This window comes from Carassius carassius, chromosome 36 (assembly GCF_963082965.1).
Source record: "Carassius carassius chromosome 36, fCarCar2.1, whole genome shotgun sequence".
NCBI classification, from domain to species: Eukaryota; Metazoa; Chordata; class Actinopteri; order Cypriniformes; family Cyprinidae; genus Carassius; species Carassius carassius.
Genome location: NC_081790.1, coordinates 4735958 through 4758534, shown reverse-complemented (window position 1 = coordinate 4758534; position 22577 = coordinate 4735958). Strand labels below are relative to the sequence as shown.

The following is a 22577-nucleotide window of genomic DNA, read 5'->3' as shown; positions in this document are numbered from 1 at the left end:
TGCCCTTTGTTTAGTCACGAGGCATTAAACGCGATAATCACATGCAATATTCGTCTCGGTGTGAACAAGCCTCTACATTCAAACCATCTAATTTACTTGAATGAATCACCTGAAGACCCTTTAACCCTATTGGTACACCTTCAGAAAAATGATTTGATTGAGGATCTGGGCTGCAAGCACAAGGAAAGTAGGGTCAATTCCAAAAAGTAATCCAAGGGAAGAGTTTCTATGACAATGGTCTTGCTCTGCAACCACGACAAGATACAAGATGCACAGCTTTTGGTTGCAACAGCAGGATTTTTCTTGCAATGCTCCTCTGAGTTGCTTCTTGAAGGATAAACTATAGCCACACCCCTTTTGACTTTCAGCTCAGAAGAATATGGATCTTTAGTAATGTTTAGAAGCACCCTTCCTTTGATGCCAGGAAATGTTGGGACTCAACCAACACAACCAAGAAGTCTACACTAAATTCACAAAATAGAAATGAGTGAAGGTTATATATTATGTCGTTTTACAGGATGTATGTTGTGATTGTATGTATGCGCGCTTGTTTTGGGAGGATGTTCCTCTCATGTTGTAGTTTTCACAGGAAGGATACTGCTTTTTTGAGTGGTCTGGAGAGTTTGTGATGGGATTTGTACTTGAACTGTGAAATTACTTACTGTGTTTCTCAGGGCTTGTGTGTTTGTGTCTGAATGTGTTTGGAACAAGATTACGGTTAACATTAAACCTAGATGAAATGGAATTATGGTGTCTCTGTAAACAACATTAGAAGAATAAAGGGCCAGTGACTGTGTATGTGCAGGATTATAAAACACACCTGCATATAAACCTGAAATTGTGTGTGCATAATGGAAACATCTCCTCGACTCACAGTAGGCACTCAAATCACACTTCAGTAATACTAAACAACTGGCACATTCCACGGATAACCAACAAGAAGTTCCAAGTACACATTTAAAAACACTTTCAAGATCATTCTCTTCTTTGACTTTGTGGGAACGATCCTGAAATTTTGTTCCTGCACTGATCCATGGACATATATGTGATTTTGTGTTGATTTTGCAGACATGAGACACAGAGGACGAGATTTTGTCTTCTAGTGTGCAGTAGGCTTTAGTACAGTTTAACATTGTTATGAAGTGATTTTATGTACAATTAAGTATTTATTTTGCGACTCCAAGGAGACCAGCACAATTAGCATGGGGAGTTGTTAAGGCTCCTAAATACTAGTTTATTTTACCTCCATCAATTTGTTCAGATATTATTCATTGATGAGTAAATGTTTGAAACTTAAATTGTGTTTATGGGGTGTTTTTTCCTCCTTTTTTTGGGGAAGAACAGGTACACAAAGTACAGCACTTATTCGAAGGACAAACACAACAGCACGTATCCTTTTACTCGACCTTTAGAAATAAACAAGGAATCAGAATATATTAGTCCAGGGAGGCCTCACAAAACCACCTCACCTTTAAAAGGACACGTTCCCACCAGAAACAAAACATGTAAATTCATATGCTAGACAAACCTGAAACAAACTGTTATTTATTGATTATTTTAATGCTACTAATAAACAATTACATTTGTCAATTTGTTAGTTTCATAAAATATGCTATAATTAAACACTACATTATAAGCATAGTTTACTGTATAAATTAAAAAATAAATAGCAACAAAACTCAAGAGGATTTATTTTGTGATGATGAATAGTTGACATGACCTTTAAAATAAATAGATAAATGGATTATTGATTAAAAAAAAAAAATTACATTTTGTGGATCGTTAAACAATTAATGTAATGCACTAATGTGGGTGATGATCAGATCTTATTCAGCTGTTCCAAAAACCAGGTGGAGATCGACAACTGCAGACACAGGCATGTAACACACAGCAGGTGTAAATGTTGCAGTCAGCTGACTTATTCCATGTGGTTTGTCACATTCCTGAAATTAAAAGCAAAATAAAGATTAAAGCAATGCTCCATTTTTTAGAAAGTACAAATAATCACAATGCACTTCACACAAAGCATGTGGTTTCATTGGAAGGTGAGATCTACAAAAAAATTTCTGCACAGATTTTAGAGGAAATCTGTGAAAAGATTTATTTTTGACCCCATTTAACCCTGTACAGGCTGACATATTAAATATTAGGCCAATTTTATTTTGTTTTAATGGAACTGTTTTTTATACCTTTAGAGAAAATGTATCTTTTGTTGAGAATCATACCTGATGGTTCTCATGCTCATATAGTATGATATAGTGAGAATATAGAGTTCATACTAATAAAAAACTATTTTATTCAGATCCAAACTAAGTAAAATGATGCAATTTGGTGCTGTTGCTGATATTAATTTGGCCAAAAGTAGAATGTTTATTTGTTTAATGTTTCAAATAAATAAGTTCTTCATAACAGACTTGCATTAAATGCATATAAATATCAGTGATCATATTTCCCAATAATAAGTCTTTGTAGAATGGATGATATTTGTGAAACTAGACCACAAAATCAGTCATAAGGGCCAATTTTTGCTGAATAAATAAGCTTTCCATTTATGTGTGGTTTGTTAGGACAATAGGACGAGATTTGGCCAAGATACAACTATTTAGAAATCTGGAATCCGAGGGTACAAAAAACATAAAAAAAAACAAAAAAAAAAAACCTTCGCCTTTGAGGTTGTCCAAATGAAGTTCTTAGCAATGCATATTACTAATCAGAAATAAAGCTATAATATATTTACAGTAGGAAATTTTATAAGTATCTTCATGGAACATTATCTTTACTTAATTACTTAATAGGTTTTTGCAAAAAATACAATGATAATTTTGACCCAAAAATGTATTTTTGGCTATTGCTACAAATATACCCCAGTGACTTATGACTGGTTTTGTGGTCCAGGGTCAGATATATGCTTTGTTTTATGATCAAAATATAAAATGTGATGCAATCCAGTGATGAATGAGAGCAAATAAACATGATGATCATATTTGATATATTTTAACATGCTTTTTCTAAAAACTGATGTATGGGTTATCAAGTAAACCAATGCTGCTCCAGTCCAGTAAGTGTTCATCTTAAAATATTACCTTAAATATAAATAGTGCAGATACCAGCATAAGTGCCATGTGCAGTTGTATGGAAATGGGAAAAATGGTCTATTATTTAAACTTTCTCTGTTTGTAGGGTCTTTTTTAGGCTGAGGTTAAGGATCAATCTTACAGAATTCACATCCCTGCTTAAAACAGAGTCTCATGTTGGTTTGTAGGGGCTGTCATTCATTCTTTGCACTGTGGAATTATGGGTACAAAGTGTAGTTTCTAGCGCCCTGCTGCTCTTTGCTTCCTCATGACACAGACACAGCACATTCAGCTGTGCTGCAACGCCTCGAGGAGCAACAAGTGTGTGTGCGTTTTACTTACTACAGCTTCCTGTAGAGTCGACCTTTGACCTCTGTTCAGAGTTGTACTGTTTTAAGTCTCTTTGTCACAACGCATGTGTATTGCAGCTCCATTTCATCAATTTCTTGTGTCTGTTTTGGATTCATGAGTCACATAGTTACAAAAACGTTAGAATCTACAATACCCAACAACAAAGAAACACTGATGAGGAATATTGGAGCATTTGGAAAGGGTTTCAGAGACTGACATGGGCACTAACACACACAGAGGTCTGGGTTGAGTTATCCGGCCTCGTTCCAAGCCCCCGGTCCACCAAACAGGACCGCAGGGTCGATTGCAAGCCAGTTTCTTTCTGCCCACTTTTAGCACAACAGTGGCATCACTGCCAGAGTTACGTCTCATGGGGCAAAACCCAGAACACATAACTACACACACCTTTACACAAGACTGCACACATGATGGGTAGATGAAGTGACATGTCAAGCTAGACTTCATCAAAAACATTTTTCTGATTTTTATAAAATTATTATGCAGTTTTATGATATTGCGGGATTATGTAGAATACTTTTAGAATACTTTTTAAAGCACACACATTAATTATACGGTGTATATATATATATAAATAACTAAGTTTGGGGTCAGTATGTTCACCAGTGCTGCATTTTAAATAAAAAAAAAAATTAAGTAATTTTGTGAAATAAAAAAATCATACAAGAAAATAATTTTAAATCACTATTTTCTATGTGAATCTATTTTAAAATGTCATTTATTCCTTTGATTTTCAGAATAATTGCTCCAGTCTTCAGTGTCACAGAAATCATTTAACTTTCATGTTTTCATCAATTTAATGCATCCTTAATGAATAAAAGTATTTTTAGTAACATTTTAATTTGGCAGAAGTACTAAATGCAACTTATCATTCAACTTATTTTAAGGTGTAACATAATTAGTCCTTCAGCAAAGACCCACCATATATGCTTTAAATGTCGATGATAAATCTTTACCTGATGGTAGAATATCATAGTGGTTTCCAAACAGGAAGAAAGGGTTCTTCATTGGGGATCTGTAGCGGAATTAAAGCATAATTATATATATATATATTTATTATTTTTTTACCCGTGAATGAGAGCCCTCACTGGAGTGGGTTCAGTGTGGTTCCAGATCTTTGCACTGTGATTGACAGCAGTGAGTGTCAAACATATTGCGCCCCCTACTGACAAGTATGGAATGATATTGCGGACATTATTCAAAAGGCATTGCAAATTGTATTTGCAATTGCGTTTTCAATTTGTGGACGCATAAAATGTGACATAATCCAAACGCAAATGCAAATCGCGCATTACCGTTTTCATTTTCGATTAAGTGAACGCACAGTGTCTGCCAAATTTAAAATGGAAATGCAAAGTCCGTTTGCAATTGTGTTTTCCATATCTTACGAGCTATGAGCCTGTCATATTTAAATAGCAATATTAATTACCACATTTGCCTTTTCACGCTCTCTGCACTGTGCATGTAAACTGCCAAAACTCAAATGGAATCGCAATACCTTTTGCATTTGAATTTCCAACGTCTACACGGAAACCTGTCAATCAAGTGACAGGGGTGGGGCCATTTTATTGGGCGTGTTTGCATTGGGAAGTGAAGATCGTACTAAAATGTACCATGTTTTTACTAGGGTAAAAAGGCAAATGTGGTAATTAATATTGCTATTTAAATTTGACAGGCTCATAGCTCGTAAGATATGGAAAACACAATTGCAAACGGACTTTGCATTTCCATTTTAAATTTGGCAGACACTGTGCATTCACTTAATCGAAAATGAAAACGGTAATGCGCGATTTGCATTTGCGTTTGGATTATGTCACATTTTATGCGTCCACAAATTGAAAACGCAATTGCAAATACAATTTGCAATGCCTTTTGAATAATGTCCGCACTATCATTCCATAGACACGAGCACGCTACTGCGTCAACTCCGAAGTAAGCTCTGCTGTGTCCAAGAATTAAAATAAACCACAGCAGTAAAGCATGACAACTCTGTTAAGATTGTTAATATTTGAAGTGCAGATTTCAGGTTGTTTGCACTGCACAGCAACGTTTTGGCGTTAAACTACATACTGGTTGCTCCCAACACGTGGGCGGTTTCAGACAGTTTTTAAAGCAGGAAGGTGACACCAATATTATGAGTTGCTTATGTAACAATCGACCATAATTTATTGTGATTAACTCAACCTCAATACTATTATACACCACATTATACGCCAACGGCATTACTAAGTATTCTAAGCTAAGCACGTGGTCTTATAGGCTATTAACTTGGTATAAATAATGAAAATACGTTACGTTATACTGTATATAATTGAATCGAATGCACCGAGTAGTTTACATAGTTAAATCAAGACACATAAATGTAAATATAGTTGTTGTTCTCACCTTCATGGTAGAAATGTTAAAGAACAAATCCGGGCAAGAAGAGTGGCTAAAGATATTTATATAGTAGAACTACGGCAACCTGCTGGACCATAAAAGGCGGATTTACACAGGGCACCGAAGTAGAGGTTGAGTCCCGCCCCCCAAAAAAAGTGAGATAAAAGGAGTTTTATGAATGTTTCAAACATTTCAGTTACGATAAAGGTTGGATTACACGTCAAAATTTGTATTTTAACTTCTCACCAAAAAAAAAAAAAAACGCTAGCAGTAGCCTACTGAAAGTACAGTCGTGGCCAAAAGTTTTGAGAATTACATAAATATTAGTTTTCAAAAAGTTTGCTGCTAAACTGCTTTTAGATCTTTGTTTCAGTTGTTTCTGTGATGTACTGAAATAAAATTACAAACACTTGTACTGACAATTACATGACATTTATGCTAAGTCAGTATTTGCAGTGTTGGCCCTTCTTTTTCAGGACCTCTGCAACTCGACTGGGCATGCTCTCAATCAACTTCTGGGCCAAATCCTGACTGATAGCAACCCATTCTTTCATAATCACTTCTTGTTAGTGGGTTTCTGTTTGTCCACCCTCCTCTTGAGGATTGACCACAAGTTCTCAATGCGATTAAGATCTGGGGAGTTTCCAGGCCATGGACCCAAAATTTCAACATTCTGGTCCCCGAGCCACTTAGTTATCACTTTTGCCTTATGGCACGGTGCTCCATCGTGCTGGAAAATGCATTGTTCTTCACCAAACTGTTGTTGGATTGTTGGAAGAAGTTGCTGTTGGAGGGTGTTTTGGTATCATTCTTTATTCATGGCTGTGTTTTTGGGCAGAATTGTGAGTGAGCCCACTCCCTTGGATGAGAAGCAACCCCACACATGAATGGTGTCAGGATGCTTTACTGTTGGCATGACACAGGACTGATGGTAGTGCTCACCTTTTCTTCTCCGGACAAGCCTTTTTCCAGATGCCCCAAACAATCGGAAAGGGGCTTCATCGGAGAATATGACTTTGCCCCAGTCCTCAGCAGTCCATTCACTATACTTTCTGCAGAAGATCAATCTGTCCCTAATGTTTTTTTTGTAGAGAAGTGGCTTCTTTGCTGCCCTTCTTGACACCAGGCCATCTTCCAAAAGTCTTGGCCTCACTGTGCGTGCAGATGCGCTCACACCTGCCTGCTGCCATTCCTGAGCAAGCTCTGCACTGGTGGCACTCCGATCCCACAGCTGAATCCTCTTTAGGAGACGATCCTGGCGCTTGCTGGACTTTCTTGGACACCCTGAAGCTTTCTTTACAAGAATTGAACCTCTTTCCTTGAAGTTCTTGATGATCCTATAAATTGTTGATTTAGGTGCAATCTTAGTAGCCACAATATCCTTGCCTGTGAAGCCATTTTTATGCAACGCAATGATGGCTGCACGCGTTTCTTTGCAGGTCACCATGGTTAACAATGGAAGAACAATGATTTCTAGCATCACCCTCCTTTTAACATGTCAAGTCTTCCATTCTAACCCAATCAGCCTGACATAATGATCTCCAGCCTTGTGCTCATCAACATTCTCACCTGAGTTAACAAGACGATTACTGAAATGATCTCAGCAGGTCCTTTAATGACAGCAATGAAATGCAGTGGAAAGGTTTTTTTGGGATTAAGTTAATTTTCATGGCAAAGAAGGACTATGCAATTCATCTGATCACTCTTCATAACATTCTTCATAACATTCTGGAGTATATGCAAATTGCTATTATAAAAACTTAAGCAGCAACTTTTCCAATTTCCAATATTTATGTAATTCTCAAAACTTTTGGCCACAACTGTATATCATAGCAAAGGTACGTTACTATGCTTATGCGTTGAACTTGGGTTCGTTTGCTGATAAAGCAACACAAGTACAATCATTATATACGTAACGTTTTATAAACCTATCACATCACTGACGTGCAGTTGACTCTTGCTAGTGGTGCCACATTAAAACTTCATACAAAAATGCAAAATGTCTTATTAAAAGACAAACCACTTCTTAAAGTATTTTGAAAACGAATATATATATATATGCACATAAGTACAAACAGTAAACATCACATTTGGATTTGTGAAACTTTATTGGGTTCACATAACAGGTAATCAATGGAAATTAATAATAATAAAAACAATAAATAATCAGTTTGAAATCATTGGATTTTACATTTTCAAATTAAGCTGGACATCTTTATTTCTGTATGAGAAATGCTCGCTGCCAGAGAGAGAGAGAGAGAGAGAGAGAGAGAGAGAAAAAAAAATCTCAGTTAAGACTTTTTTTCTCTCACAATTTTGACTTTTTATCTTGCCATTCGGAGAAAATATTCTCAGAACTGAAAAAAAGAGAAAAAACTAATGAAATTGCGAGATATAAATGTAAATTGAAAAGAAAAGTTTGAAATGAGATAAAAAAAGTAGCTTTTACCATTTTTATATAAAAAAAAAAAATTATTATGAGAATAAAACTCAGAAAAGCAGGATATAAACTAAGAATTTAATTTTTTTCCCAGAAATTCCATGTCTTGCAAATCTGAGAGAAGCAAAAGAAACAACAAAACTGTGAGATAAAAAGTTGCTTTTACATTTTATATTCTGCTGCGGAAATGGGCTTACATTAATATAACTGAATTTTTACTTTTTGGACTCCTATTTCTACTGAACTTTCTCTGCGAGGACACCATCCACACAAACGCTGACAGAGATGCTGAAGCTCGTCGACCTGCTTCAAACTGAGGCTGAAATCCCCTTGAGAAGCTCCATCTGTCTCCTCTTGTCCTTTGCTCTGTTAATGGTCATTTTAAATAGCCGGCAGTACATCTCCATGGCAACAGGAGTGTCATCGTTGCCGGGCACGGGGTACGTGATGAGACTGGGGTTACAGTTAGAGTCCACAATCCCCATAATGGGAATATTCATTTTGGCCGCGTCCCGGATGCCGACGTGCTGCTGGAAGACGTTATTGAGCGTGGAGAAGAAAAGGATGAGGTCCGGCAGCCGGACGCCAGGGCTGTACTGGATGGAGGCATTGGTGAGCAGGCCGCCCTTCCAGTAGCGTGTGTGAGCGTATTCGCCACACTCCCGCGCCGTCGTCTCGATCAGGTGACCGAACTGCCGTCTGCGGCTGACGAACAGGATGATGCCGCCGCGGTACGCCACGTGAGCCGTGAAGTTGAGCGCCCGCTGCAGGTGCTCTGCTGTCTGCTCCAGATCAATGATGTCTGTGTCCAGACGAGAACCAAACAGATACGGTTCCATCAGCCTGGACAGAGAAACACACACACATTGACATTCAGAAACAACGTTCAGATTCTGTGACATTTGACATGCTTTTTGTGTGTATAAGTATATGTGTGTGTGTGTATGTATATATAAATATATGGTAACACTTGTTAATTAATAACTACGACTTTTCTATCAATAAATTCTTAATTTTCTGCATATTAATAGTGAGTAAGGTAGTTGTTAAGTTTGGTATTGACTAGGATTAGGGATGTAGAAAAAGGTCATTTAGAATAAAGCATTAATATGTGCTTAATTAGCACTAATACATATATTTTAGTTATATGCAGGCTAATAAGCAACTAATAGATGTAACCGTAAAATAAAGTGTTACCAAATATTTTTATACATATATATAGCGAATATATAATAGTGAAAATTTTTTGCAAGTGTGTTTATATATGTAAATAACAGAAATATTAAATAATATATAAATGCATATTCATGTATGTATATAATACCAATATAAAAAGATTATATAATTGCATAAATTCCATGTAGTTTCTCAATTATACACAGTTACAAATGATATAAAATAAAAATAAAATGTATATAAATTATATAAAAACTCAATGTAATATTCATTATAAGAGTTATATTATTATAATTAATATAATAATGAAAATTCTGTTATCATTTACTTACCCTCATGTTGTTCCAAACCCATAAGACTTTGGTTAATCTTTGAAACACAAATTAATTTAAAAAATATTTTTTTTTAACAAAACCTGAGAGATTTCTGTTCCTCCTCTGAAAGTCCAGGTAAACAAACATTAAATAATCCAACAAGGTTATAAGGGTGTCATAAAATGAACCCTAGAGAAATGTGTCTTTTATTTATATCAACTTGATTTGTTTTAGTATGCTTTTATAACCGTTTTTGGCTTGCTCTCTTTAAAAATATCTTTCATTGTTTTTCAAAGATGAGAAAAGTCTCAAAGGCTTGGAAATACATGAGAGTGAGTGAATGATGGCAAAATTTTTATTTAGAGGGTGAACTATCCCTTTAATGTCAATCAGAGGCGTCGTGCCAATTCGAAGTGAGGGGGCACGTGCCCCCTCAGATTTCTGAGCCAAGTGGATTTTAAATGCAGCTTCCAAACGAAAAAAAAAAAAAAAATTGCAGATTAATATTTTTTATATATTCGATACAATCACAGTGGTGTGATTAGATCGTTCAGTGCACAGCATCAGCTGCTAAATTCAAATCTGCGTTCGCTGGCTGACGCTGAGCCAGAGACAGACGCGTTCGTACAACGCTTCATGATAACCAATCAGAAACTATTCTGTTGCGCTTATGGATGCAATGGCCAATCAGAGACGTCCAGAAGAGTCATCACTGAAACGCAGTGTTTTGTTCACTTGCTCGCTGACTGAATTATTTAGCGAATTCTCTCATCAGAAACAACAAAAAGTGCAGATGTGCGTACGAATGTAAGTAAGATATTCGTTTCATAATGTAAAGTGCTTCAGTGATTTTAATGGGAGTTTTTGAGAGTGCCTGAACTCTGGCTAGACTGAATGAAAATGTTTTTTGATAATGTAAATGTTCTTTACTCTCTGTAAAATGAAAGTGTTAAAATAAGTATCTTACAATATTGTTATTAAAATTTACATTAAATGCAAATTCAGTCGTATTAAAAATATTTTATGGCATGATATGGCACTTAAGTAAAAAGTCAGGTTTTTATGTGTAGTTAATAGATTACACTACATTTCCATATATTGATCAAATAGCAATCTATAAAGGTGCAAAACGCGTTTACCTACACATATTTGAGAAACGAGATATTTCCTGATATATTAAGCATGTTTGGAATTGTTTTGAATAAAAAGGAAAAAAAAGAATAAAAAAAATAAGCCTATATCAGTTATACAGTGCTTTCGTAGAATGACTTATACCCCCGACACCCCCCCCTCCCAAAATGTGCCCCCTCAAAAATCATGAATGCATGACGCCCCTGATGTCAATAACCCACCTATGCCTGCAGCCTTTCTTATGTCCAAGATGGACACGGGCTTCAAACAGGTCCTTTATGGTGAAGAGCTCAGACAAGCGGAAATAGTCCGGTTGAGTGAGCGGGAAGTTCAGGATCTTTTCTGTAGCAGCTGAACATATAACACAAACATATAGAAATAATTATGAGCTTTGAATTAATATTATAAGTTACAAATTCTTTATAAGAGTCAAGTTTTTTTTTAAATCAACATCATCTTCAGTGCTTTATTGAAAACACATATATATATTACAGCACATATTTACATTAAAGTCTACATCCCAAATTAAAATGGAATAATTATATAAGAAAGCTGATTCTTTATGAAACATCTGTATTAATTTATATGAACACAGTTAAACAACAAGTGGATATCAAACACTGATTGCTGACAGATTTTATGTTGGAAAACATTAAGATTTTAATGTATTTTATTTCCAAAAATAACGTCTTTATTCAATATAGTACTGCAATGTTTTATGCATTAATTACCAGTTATTTTTTTAAACAATATTTACATTAAATTTTAATAAATCGTTATATATTTAAAATATATATATTTTTACTCTTTTTTTTTCCTCTAAACATTTCTCAGGGACCCCTGACACTCCCCTCTGGCCCCAATGTAGAATTCCTTTTTCTGTACCGTATAAACTGACAGATACTATATCTCTAGGATTATTACACACGTGTAATAATCTCTTCATCATTTGATCAGTCTCACCGGTGTCTGGCGCTGCTGCAGCGGAGCTGAATGTCTGTCCGTGACATGAGAACACAGCGGAGACCAGCCGAGGGCTCCGGAGAACCTGCCTTACTGAAACCGATCATATTAATTCATTCATTAAATCATACATATATGTTGCAAAACTGCTTAGAAAGTCACTATAAAAACTCGACACAAAATGTTTTATGTCATTGCAAATCACAAGGAAGACGCTATATTATAATGTTGTTAACTGTTAGTATAATATGCTTTACATAATAAAATCTACCTTAAGTGCATTAACATTAAATACAAACACGTTTTATTTCACCTCTAGGTAAGACGCCCGCTGCCATGTTTCCGTTCGAGCTTCGCCCACTGAGCGTAAGGAAGAGTGCAGGATTGTGGGTAATGGTGTTCCATACAGTGCTTTGGACTGATAAAACCGTTGCATTGCACACCACACAAACTACAAAATACCACAATGGCCCAGTGATTTGAAACAAATAAAAACTTTATTAATGGAACCGGTGTCAAATTGACTACAATGAACAATTTAAATAACGGGAATAAAGAACTCTTTATAAAATGAGAAACTGAAACAGAGAGACAAGTAAAAAAATAAAATAAAACAATAACAACATAAATATTAAATATACTGAACTATACATGTATTCTGAACACCTGAACCTCATATTTTCCAGCGGCTTCAGTTTACCTGTAATAAAACGAAACATCATGGACAAGATCCACTAATGCTTAATAACCATAAAGCATCTAAATACGTTGCTTAATATTAACCTTTATAAACTGAGCCGTCGTTTTATATCAAAATGGACAGAATGCATTATGCCCTGAATTATCTGTGCAAGTGTAATTACCTGGTCAAATTGATCACAAACTGCAGCCTTCGTTTAACAGTTTTGCTTTCCTACAACACACACACACACACACAGACGTTTTGGCACACAATCCAAAACTCAACCATCTGGTAGGCTATATATTCGCTCACAAGTACTAGGTGGGTCAAATCTGTGTTACATAAGTGTGTGTGTGTGTGTGTGTGCGCAAGTAAATGCATGAATTTTTAATAGTCTTTTTTTGTACCTCTAGCTGCTTTTGAATACGAAGGCGTCTGGTTTGGAATTTCAGACTTCTCTCCTCTGTGTCCAGGGCGATATATGGACTTAACAACAACCCTGGATCTATAGAGGTGGACAAAGACCTGGAGCGAACAAAAGAAACAGATTTACACATTCATACACACAGTCAGCCTCTGCATCTGTGAGCTGCAAATACCAATCTGATTGCTGATATTGTAAACACAAATTGTATACATTCATACATTTGGCAGACACATCTAAAACAATGTTTTTGTTATAATTATTATGATTAGCAAGTGTTCACTGGTAATTTAGCTTTGCAGGATTGAAGCAACAAATCTATAATTTTACATTCTTTAAGTAAAATATAAACATCAAAATGTATAGAAACATGCAAACTTTTTAAAAACGTAAAAACTCCTGCTTCTTGTACTGGTCTGATATATCATGCATGAACAACTTCAACAGAGTTTAATTGGTCACAGACATAGTATGTGGACACAGCAATGTAACAAAATATTCAATGACAAATAATAATTACATAATTTATGCATCACATTACAGCATAAAGATATCCTCTAATCTTCTTTTGTGATGAAAAATCAACAGGCCAGTCTTTTTTTGTGTCCCGAAGAGTGTCTAATTAAAAATATGAACATTCATAAGGACAAAACTATACAAAATTAAATATTTTTTATTATATTTGTCATTTAGTTACATGTGATGCAAGGAAACAGACTGGCATTAGCTTCAATTTAGACATCTGTGAGGAAGGAAGCTACTTTTTATATAGACACAACACAGAGGAAGCTTTGTAAGATACTGATGAGAAATTCACACACACACACACACACACACACACACACACACACACACACACACACACACACACACACACACACACACACACACACACACACACACACACACACACACACACACACACACACACACACACACAGTATAAGAACCATACAGCCTTGTGTCTCAAAGTCAATTTTTATTATACATTTTCAGAGATACAGTTTGCATTTTGTTTCTCTGTGCAGAGCAGGGGACCCCAAAATCATTTTTTTAAATTTTTTTTGCAAAATATCTATGAAAACTGGCAATGCCCAGCATAGTCAGCATGAGTCTTTACTTTCTTCTCTTCTATAAACAAAAATAAATAACATTCTTTTCATATAGGAAACACCTACATATAATAAGCAACAGAAACAGGAACTAAGAAACAGGTGCAGAGAGAGGGATGAGAGAGAGAGAGAGAGAGCGGTGTGACTTTTGAGAGAAGGATGCAAATTTGTGCTAAAAGAGAAAGATGACTGAATTTTGATACACTGAGAGAGAGAGTTTCCTCCTTGTGTTAAATGTGTTAAAGGGGAAGGAACATTGTGAAAAAAAAACATGCTTGTTGAGGGCAAGTTGTTTAGAAGATTTTAAAAAAGCGTAAGGGTTTTGATTACTGCTACTGCCGTTTAGCTGTAAAATTTTAATCCCAAGTAATTGGCCATTTTTCATACACATTTTATATACATTTGTAAACTTAAAGGGTCTCATTTATAAAACAAGCAGAACAAATTTCTTTATAAACTGTTCAACAAACTGTTCTTGTGTAGACTGTTACTTTGAACTGAATGGAGCAATTTATACAAGAAGGGCTTTGGGAACTATTTTAATGGAAATTCATTCTGCTTGTGTTTCACAAATGAGGCCCATATGAGTCATTCACTGTGGTGCTGAAGAGATTTTCCTCATTTAGAAACCTCAGGGACTATTTTAATGTTACTGAAAGGGGACTCAGACCGTCCTCTCAGAGGTCAAGGGTCTTGAATTATGTTGATTATTTTAAACCATTATGGATGAATATCAAATGATTATGCATTGATGCAAACATACTGTTTAGTACTTAAACACCAACATGCAAATTGCATCTTTATCTTGTAGAAGTTTTTGGAGAAAAAAAAATGATTTCCTTATGGATAGGCTAAATATTTAAACCTGGAAACCATTTAACATGTAAACTCAGCAATGATATTGTCATCTTTTCATAAACCTTCGGTTTTTACTTTTCACAGTCTCAAATAAGAATTTCTCAAAAAGCAAAGTTTGTAAAGCAGGATTCATTCAGAAATGCTGCAGCTGCTGCAGAGAAAACAACAACTCAAAAACAATAAAAAAAAAAAAAAAGTTTAATCTCTCTTCATGACATCATGTCTGCTTTTAAATATATTTATAAATGTACAAACATACAAAAAAAGGATGTGGTACACTCAAATAGTCCTACATGACGTCCCATGGAACCTAAATCATACAGTACAAAAAGTTCGAAACGGTGAAACGCAGGACTAGACGCCGCAGTTTGTCAGGCTAATGCTAAAATAAAACAACTAATGCTTAAAGCCGAAGGAAAATTTCGGCTGTATGGTTGGGAATCTAGCAAAATACTTGCGATTCACAGATTTGGATCCAGAGATCCCCACCGAACCAATGACCAAAACACTCATTAACTCTAATTAAAGACGTCGACAATTTGTTGAAGCCTTTCATATCTTACATCTTAGAGCATGGATATGTACTGGGATTTGGCAACCATGTTGCCTCAACTGATATGTGTGTGTGTTTGGAGAGAGGACAGGTAGGTACTCACTGATTATGGGGCTGCGTCTTCCTGTCTTTTGTCTTCTGATCTTTCCTTTCCTCATCTGACTCTACATCTGTCTCATCAACACATTTCTCTTCCTCATCTTCCTGCTCTTTCTCTTCCTTGCTAACACTTCCTCCCTCCCTTTGTCTCACTCCTAAACATGCAGTGGACTCAGTCGGCTCTATCTGGCTGACCTGCAGGTGGTTTGTCTTTGCTAAGGGCGTTGGGAAAGCAGCCTGGTCCTGTTGTACCTGGATTATGCTGCCGCCCTGGTGGGGGTGCAGTACAGGTGAGGGCTGGCACAGGTGTGAGGTGGCAGGGGATAAGTGTGGTCTATTGGAGAGGTGTCGGTCCCTTTTAAGGCGGTTATGCAAGTAAAGTCCCTCTGTCCTGCCCCCAGGGGGCGCCGAGGTCAAGAGGTCACCTGTGGTGACAGCACAGGAACTAATTTGAGGTTTTGTGATAGGTGAGGGACAAAGAGAACTAATGACATCCTTCAAAGGTATCCTAGTGGCTGATGGTAACCTCTGGTGGCTGACAGCAGGGTCATTACCGTCTGCCGAGGAAAGTACCTTGACGTCGCTCATACCGCTGTTAACGGGTCTCATCAGGAATAGGTTCTGGTGTTGATGACCCAGTGATTGGGGCATCTCTGAGCTCACAGAGGGCGTAGTGAAGGAGTTGGGTTTGATGGTATGACTTGTCCGAGTGTCCTTATCTGTCTGAGAGCTGCCGTTCTTTGGATCTCTTGGGTTCGAGATCTCAAATTTTTGACTTTCGGTCCTCCTACAACCCATAATGCAAGAGCTGCCAGGTGTCAGGACTGGTCCCTTGTTGAGTTCTGCAGGTGCATCCGCAGATCTTGCAGGTGTGCCTATGGATTCCGCTTGTGTTTCACTTTTGAAGAGTCTACCAGAGGTTGATGCTGAAGCAGAAACTGGAGTTTCAATTAGAATTTTCTGACGTTCTGGTTTAACATCACACTCTGGAAGTGAGGTCAAGGAGTCTATAGCCTCTTCCTCCTGTTTGGTGTTTGTGGTGAAAGGTGTAGACTCCTTGGCTCTTTCAGCTAGAAATCTCCTGATCTCTTGCTCAATGCTATCATCGCTGTCCACAGAACTGTCTTCGTCTTCTGCATGCAGACTGGAAGAAGGTATGTCCACATCTTGAGTCTTAGGAATCCCATCATCCCCAGTCACCTTGTCAGATTGTACAGGGCTTTTAGATTCTTTGATTTTCGGGACTTCTGATCTGCCTTTAACTGCTTTGCTTTTATGACCCTTGCCATTTTTAGTCCAAATGTTCAGTGTTTCTTTGACACCTTTCAAGATGCCAGACTTAACGAGCTTGGAAGGGATACTCTTCAGGTCTGTAAAAGGTTTCTGTTTTTTCATAGCATCCAAAGATGAAGCCTCGGAAGGTCTGGAGCTTTTCCTCACCTTCATGTCCCTCACTTTCTTTTTTACTTTTTTCTTTGTCTTAAGTAAGTCTTTAATTGCGGCATCTAGATCCTCATCACTGTCCAAGGAGCTGCTTTTGTCACTGCTGTCATTTCTCTCTGAGCCAATCGCAGTCTTTGGACTGGACATACTGTAAGTGGAAACTTTGTCTTTGAATACACTACTATCCGTACCCTTGCGAGGTGGGGAGTTCTGCTTCAGTTTGCTGATTTTCTTGGTGGTTAGACTACTTGAATGGGATGTCACAGTGGGAGAGGCTGAAAGCTCTGGTCTGGTGGAGTCACAATAATTCAGAGTTGTCCCTGGAGGTTCCTCTTTAATATTCAAAACCAAGTCACCATCTCTAGAAAGTTTGCTTTGTTCTTCTTTGAACTTGCGTTTTTTTGACAGGGAGAGCCTCACTGCTTTGTTCGGCTGGGTTTCCTTCTTCTTCTTTGGCTCTTTGCTTGTGGTGGGATCTCCTGAAGCTGGTGGAGGTGCACCTGTCGTTGTAGGAAGCTCTTTGTTCAGCTTTGCTTTATCCTCCAAAAATTTTCTTATCTCTTGTTCAATCCCGTCCTCACTGTCAACAGAGCTTTCATCACTTTTATCTACAGTTGGTGCAACAGTGGGGAATGTCGGCATCTGAAGCAAATTTCTGTTAGCAATGCTTAAGTTGGACTCAAACACCTCTGGCATGACAGTTTTGGAGATGTCTAGAATGGCTTCAGCACACATCAGCTCAGCAGTGTTGACCTTCAGGCTGGAATGGATCTGATGTTCAGTGTGGGTTTGTTTTGAGTTTGAAGGGGGTGGTGCACACTCTTTGCCTTTAGAGCCCTGGGATGTACACTTGTTCAAAAAGTGGCTTACACCCAGTGGTTTAGGGAGATTAGACTTCTTAGTTATCAACTTCTTCTTGCTCTTCTTGGACAGTGCTTTGAGTGGCTCAGTGCTCATGCATTCGGAAGCAGCGATGGCTGGTTTGATATGTTGCACAGGCACAAGTTGGACAGATTTGAGAGGACTTTTCTTTTTCTTCTGCTTGTCTTTTTGTTCCTGGAAGTGACGGATTGCTTCTTCAATACCTTCATCGCTACTCGATTCAGAGTGCTTCCTTTGTCGTGAAGATCTCAGGGCATCATTTTCACCTTCCTGTTTTTGTTTTTTCTCTTGCTGGAATCGCTGAATCTCCTCTTCAATTCCATCATCGCTGCTTGAATCGAGCCATTCCTCTTCCTCTTTAATGACGAGACGAGGTGGAGATCTGTCCATCTCTGAAGACGAGGAAGATCCTTTCTTAGCTCTGGGTGGAGGAAGACTTTTTACAGGCAAAACTTTACTTGTGTCTGCTTTCTTAAAGGGATTTTCTTTGCTTAGCTTCTTCTTCTTGACTTTCTTCTTAAGGGGCTGCGTCCCACTCAAGGCTCTCTGTATATTATTGCTAGCAATTAGCACCTTACCACTAGTGGAATGTGTGTGTTGTTTAGCAGCATCTTGGACAGTTGGTTCCCTCCGCTGAAGCTTGGGTGCTGGGGGCGAACTTGCCATCGGATCCCCTTTGCGCTTGTGGTCCACTTTCTCCTTAAGATACTCCTGAATGGCCTCCTCTATGCCTCTGTCCACAGAATCATCACTATCCGAATCATCGCCAGTATCAGATCTGGCAAGCTGTGGCTTAGTGTCTGCCCCTGTTCGCCTGGATCTTGCAGAAGTGTCCATGAGTCGCATTTGACCCTTGTAGTCAGCCTCGTGGCTGGAATGAGCAGCGTTTTCGATCTGCATGTTTTCGCTCATGTCCGAAGACTGGGTGCTGTTGAGGCTCTCTATAATCATCTGGATCTTCTGTGGGATGGGGGTGCCGCTAACAGAAGCAAGGTCGCTGTCGGAAGCACTGTCATTGAAAAAGAGAGGCAGGATGCAGCTCTTATTGGATCTCCATTCCGAGTGAATAGCCACCACCGGAGGAACTGTCTTCAGGAACATTCTAGAAGGTCGGAATGAAAGGGATGTAGGTGCATGGGGAAGCTCCACCAGCGATCTTGTTTACATTCTTAAAAGCAAAGAACAGAAGTTGTAATTTTAACAACATTAATAACATTTAATTCTAAAACATTGCATGACAAAATAAGCAGTGTTTAGCAGAGTGATTAGAGCATCATTTAAACTATTAGGGATAGATTTTTTAGAAAACATTAATGGTAGATGGGACCAGGGAGAGTTGAAGTTTGTCATTTTAACAAATTATCTACAGGGATGAAATCAACATCATACAACAATTAAAAAACAACAAAATTCACATCACTAATGGATTATAATTTTAATGCAGTCAGGTTATAAATGTCAATTTACAGAACTTTAATCATCAGCAGATTTTCATTTAATTTGAAATGCATATTTGCTCAAAACATTCATCTAAAATGTATATTGAGAGAAAGAACTAGAACAATTGCTGATCAGACAGGAAGGGTTGTAACAACCTTGGGATAGTATATAAGCTCACAATTAACAATTAGTTAGCACATATTTGGGACAAATTTTTTAAAAAGCAAACAGATGTTACAACATTCCACAGTCTCCATATTACAGGCACCACTGTCACAAAAATTTACAGAGCCTGGTATAAAAATTATGGTTGGGCTCCCCAACCTCCAGGGCAAATTAGTGGGCCTACAACTCAAATATGGGTCACGGCTGGGTCAAAGACAGCAGAGAAAAACAATGCTAAATGCAAATAAAATATGCAGCTAACCATATAATCCTGTACTTTTTACATTTTTTCATAAAAAAATTGGTCTTTCACTTGGTGGTATGGCTAATATTTATCCAAGTGTTTTTGTTCCATGTAGACTGGTAAATCACAATTAAATGTTAATAGAATGCAGGTGTATTGCAATTATACATCAAAAAATTTGTGGGGGATATTCAGCTTTATTGGCTTTTTCTAAACAATATAGGCCTATTAATATTATAAATATCATGTTCTGTAATTTTAAGATTTGTTAGATTTAACACCAGAACAGATGTTTCAGTGGCACTTGATATTATAAACATAGAAATAGCAAACCAAATTTTGTGATTTTTTTTTTTTTTTTTTTGCCCACTAATTATAATGTACGAACAAACAGCGATGTTCGAAATCCAAATTAATGAGCCGGTTCTTTTCAGTGAATCAAACACGACCGGTGTTGTCCGCAGTGGTGTGAGCTTTGAACGAATGACTCTTATGGACTGATTCTTTTAGTGAATCACTTGTGATTCCGAGCTTCTGCTGAATGAATCTGACTCACTGAACTGTAAATTATTACTTTCTTTACTTCTAATTAGCCTAGAAATGTCAGTGTGTTATGTCGTAGTTAAGGCTTAGTGTAGTTACGGTCTACTTTGTCTATATCACAAAAATTATGAGCTTCGATTCGTTTTATATGAATGACTAAATTCAATGTATTTTTATATTTAGTCATCTTTAAATATATAGTTAGAATAAATTATTGGAATGATTTACACCAAGAAATCCGTGTAAAAAAGTATTTGTGCTTTGTTACGTTTGCTGAAAGATCACTTGAGGAGAATAAATGTGAACAAGAATTACATTCATTTAAAGTACTTATCCGTACAAAGTACTAAAAGAATCACTAATGGAACTGTTAACGAATCAGAATCGTCAAGATAAATCAGAATGGCTATATTCATATAAATTCCTATTGCTTATTTTAAGGGTGCGTAAGCTAACGTACATGCATTGATAGCCGAGCAGTACCGTGGCCGAGGCCCCTTCCTTCGCCGCCTTCAACCGCTTCATCTCCTTAGACAATAAACTCCCGTAAGTTATGACAAAATAACTCCCTCAGCTGAACGGAGACTTTGTATCTCCTTTGCACTTCACCGTGAGAAACTTGTAATGTTTTACTGTGATTTTGCAGTCCCGCCGTCAGAGTTCCGTCTCACCGGGCTCTCCCTCCGCGCAGCTCGCGGCTCTGCATGCACTCTAAACCGGGGAGCGGGGCTAAGAGACACCGTAGAGGAACCAGCGTCTTCCGCCTGCCGGCCACGGTGTCTCCGGCCGTGTTTACACTCGTTTAGTTTCAAAAGAGGTTCTGTTAGGGGGAACCCCGGAAGTCGTGCGTTTAAACGTGACATTTAATAAACCACCCCCTTTAAATGTAGCAAAGAAGGGGAAGGAGGAAAGCTAAAGTTCGCCTTGAGATGTAACGTTGAGCGCTGAGACGCTCAAGGGGCCTCTTCACTTCTCGCCGGTTCATTTTCCAAAACCTTCTTTGTATTGTTTCTCTCTAACGAAAAACATCAGAGAAGTAACAACCCGCTGCATTCAAGCGACAGATAACGAGATGAGGCTCACCTTGCGACTGATGAACAGTTGTTGCGTTTATCTTCCAGTGTTACAGATCCAGCTTTTGTAATTCTTAACACATTTTTTGGAGCGTCTACACACGGGAGCGGGCGCGCGCAGCCGTCTCGTGCACCTTCAGAAATCACTTAAAGACACAGTACCGCATAACTAGAATTGTGTTGTGAAATTAAAGGGGTCATATAATGCGATTTAAATTTTTCCTTTCTCTTTAGAGTGTTACCAGCTCTTGGTGCACGAAGAAGATCTGTAAAGTTGCAAAGACTAAAGTCTCAAATCCAAAGAGATATTATTATTATTGTATTATTATTTATTCTTATTATCAAAGTTAATACTCTGCCACATCCCCTAAACGGCTCATTCAAACACGGCCCACATATCTATCTATGTGAAATTATTTGCGTAATGCCACCCAAATATTGGAGACTTAGGTCTCTACAGAGCAAAAGAGGGCGTGTATGACCTTGTGGGTGTTTTCAAACTGCTGGGTGTTTCTAAATCATGCAATCAAAATGATCCCCCTTACCCAACCCCACCCCTAAACCTACCATCACTATGTCAGTCAGTCCATTAGGTATCATGGTCTAAAAACACCCTGATCTGGTAACTCCCATTACTTTCCTGCAGAGACCTATACTTGAAATATTCACGCAAAGAAAGAAAGCGTGGTTTCAGAAACCGTTTATTCCTTGCCATTCTGACCTTTCTTCTCAAAATGTTCTCATAGTTTCTAAATCTAGTCGAAGAAGCTCAAATGTTAATGATTTTTAAAGTTTTTAAGTTTAAAAGTGTATTTCTGCTATTATAAACACAATTTTGATATATGCCTACTGAAGATGATTTATTTACAGCTATTAATTATTTAATATAGCTAATACAGCTATTTAATCTCTGCATTATTTTTGTTAGAATCAGGCAGATAAATGCTCCATGAGATGATTTTTGTATTATTATTGTGTGGATTAACTTCATTTCTCTTTCCTTTGGCTGATTCTGTGTTTCACACCTCACAGGATCAAGCTCACCTCTGCTCAGCCATCATCACACAGACATGAACTCCACCGATCCTTTAATTTTACACTCAACTCTTATTTATGCATCATAAATCTGATTTACTAAATTATCTTTAGATTAGATTATTTTCTTTTTATCTACTCCTGAAACTGAGAATCTCGGTTTTTTTTTCTTCCTGGA

At 37.5% G+C, this 22577-nt stretch overlaps 2 protein-coding genes, 1 long non-coding RNA gene and 2 other non-coding genes across 6 annotated transcripts; all 5 read right to left on the bottom strand.

Annotated features, from left to right (window-relative positions):
- Positions 1–1669: 1669 nt before the first annotated feature.
- LOC132116649 (uncharacterized) lies at positions 1670–4595 on the bottom strand. The gene is made up of 3 exons (XR_009425670.1): positions 4400–4595; positions 3417–3526; positions 1670–1943 (listed from the first exon to the last, which is right to left on the bottom strand). It is a non-coding gene; the product is annotated as an uncharacterized LOC132116649 (long non-coding RNA).
- On the bottom strand, positions 3256–3393 carry LOC132117588 (small nucleolar RNA SNORA17). Its single transcript, XR_009425779.1, has one exon. It is a non-coding gene; the product is annotated as a small nucleolar RNA SNORA17 (small nucleolar RNA).
- Positions 3676–3805, bottom strand: LOC132117589 (small nucleolar RNA SNORA17). The gene has a single exon (XR_009425780.1). It is a non-coding gene; the product is annotated as a small nucleolar RNA SNORA17 (small nucleolar RNA).
- Positions 4596–7911: 3316 nt separating the features above from the next.
- LOC132116986 (small ribosomal subunit protein uS2m-like) lies at positions 7912–12306 on the bottom strand. Its single transcript, XM_059525939.1, has 4 exons — positions 12160–12306; positions 11847–11939; positions 11105–11234; positions 7912–9105 (listed from the first exon to the last, which is right to left on the bottom strand). Exons 1-4 carry the CDS (start codon positions 12182–12184, stop codon positions 8571–8573), a joined length of 783 nt encoding a protein of 260 aa, XP_059381922.1. The 5' UTR covers positions 12185–12306; the 3' UTR covers positions 7912–8570.
- A 68-nt stretch (positions 12307–12374) lies between these two features.
- ppp1r26 (protein phosphatase 1, regulatory subunit 26) lies at positions 12375–21512 on the bottom strand. 2 transcript variants are annotated; one of them, XM_059525930.1, is made up of 5 exons: positions 21375–21512; positions 15579–19067; positions 12936–13053; positions 12710–12759; positions 12375–12546 (listed from the first exon to the last, which is right to left on the bottom strand). In XM_059525930.1, exons 2-5 carry the CDS (start codon positions 18998–19000, stop codon positions 12543–12545), a joined length of 3594 nt encoding a protein of 1197 aa, XP_059381913.1. In that variant the 5' UTR covers positions 19001–19067; positions 21375–21512; the 3' UTR covers positions 12375–12542. The 2 variants fall into 2 exon arrangements, with proteins under 2 accessions (XP_059381913.1, XP_059381914.1); XM_059525931.1 differs by lacking the exons at positions 12375–12546; positions 12710–12759; positions 12936–13053 and having other exon boundaries at positions 15106–19067.
- Positions 21513–22577: the final 1065 nt, after the last annotated feature.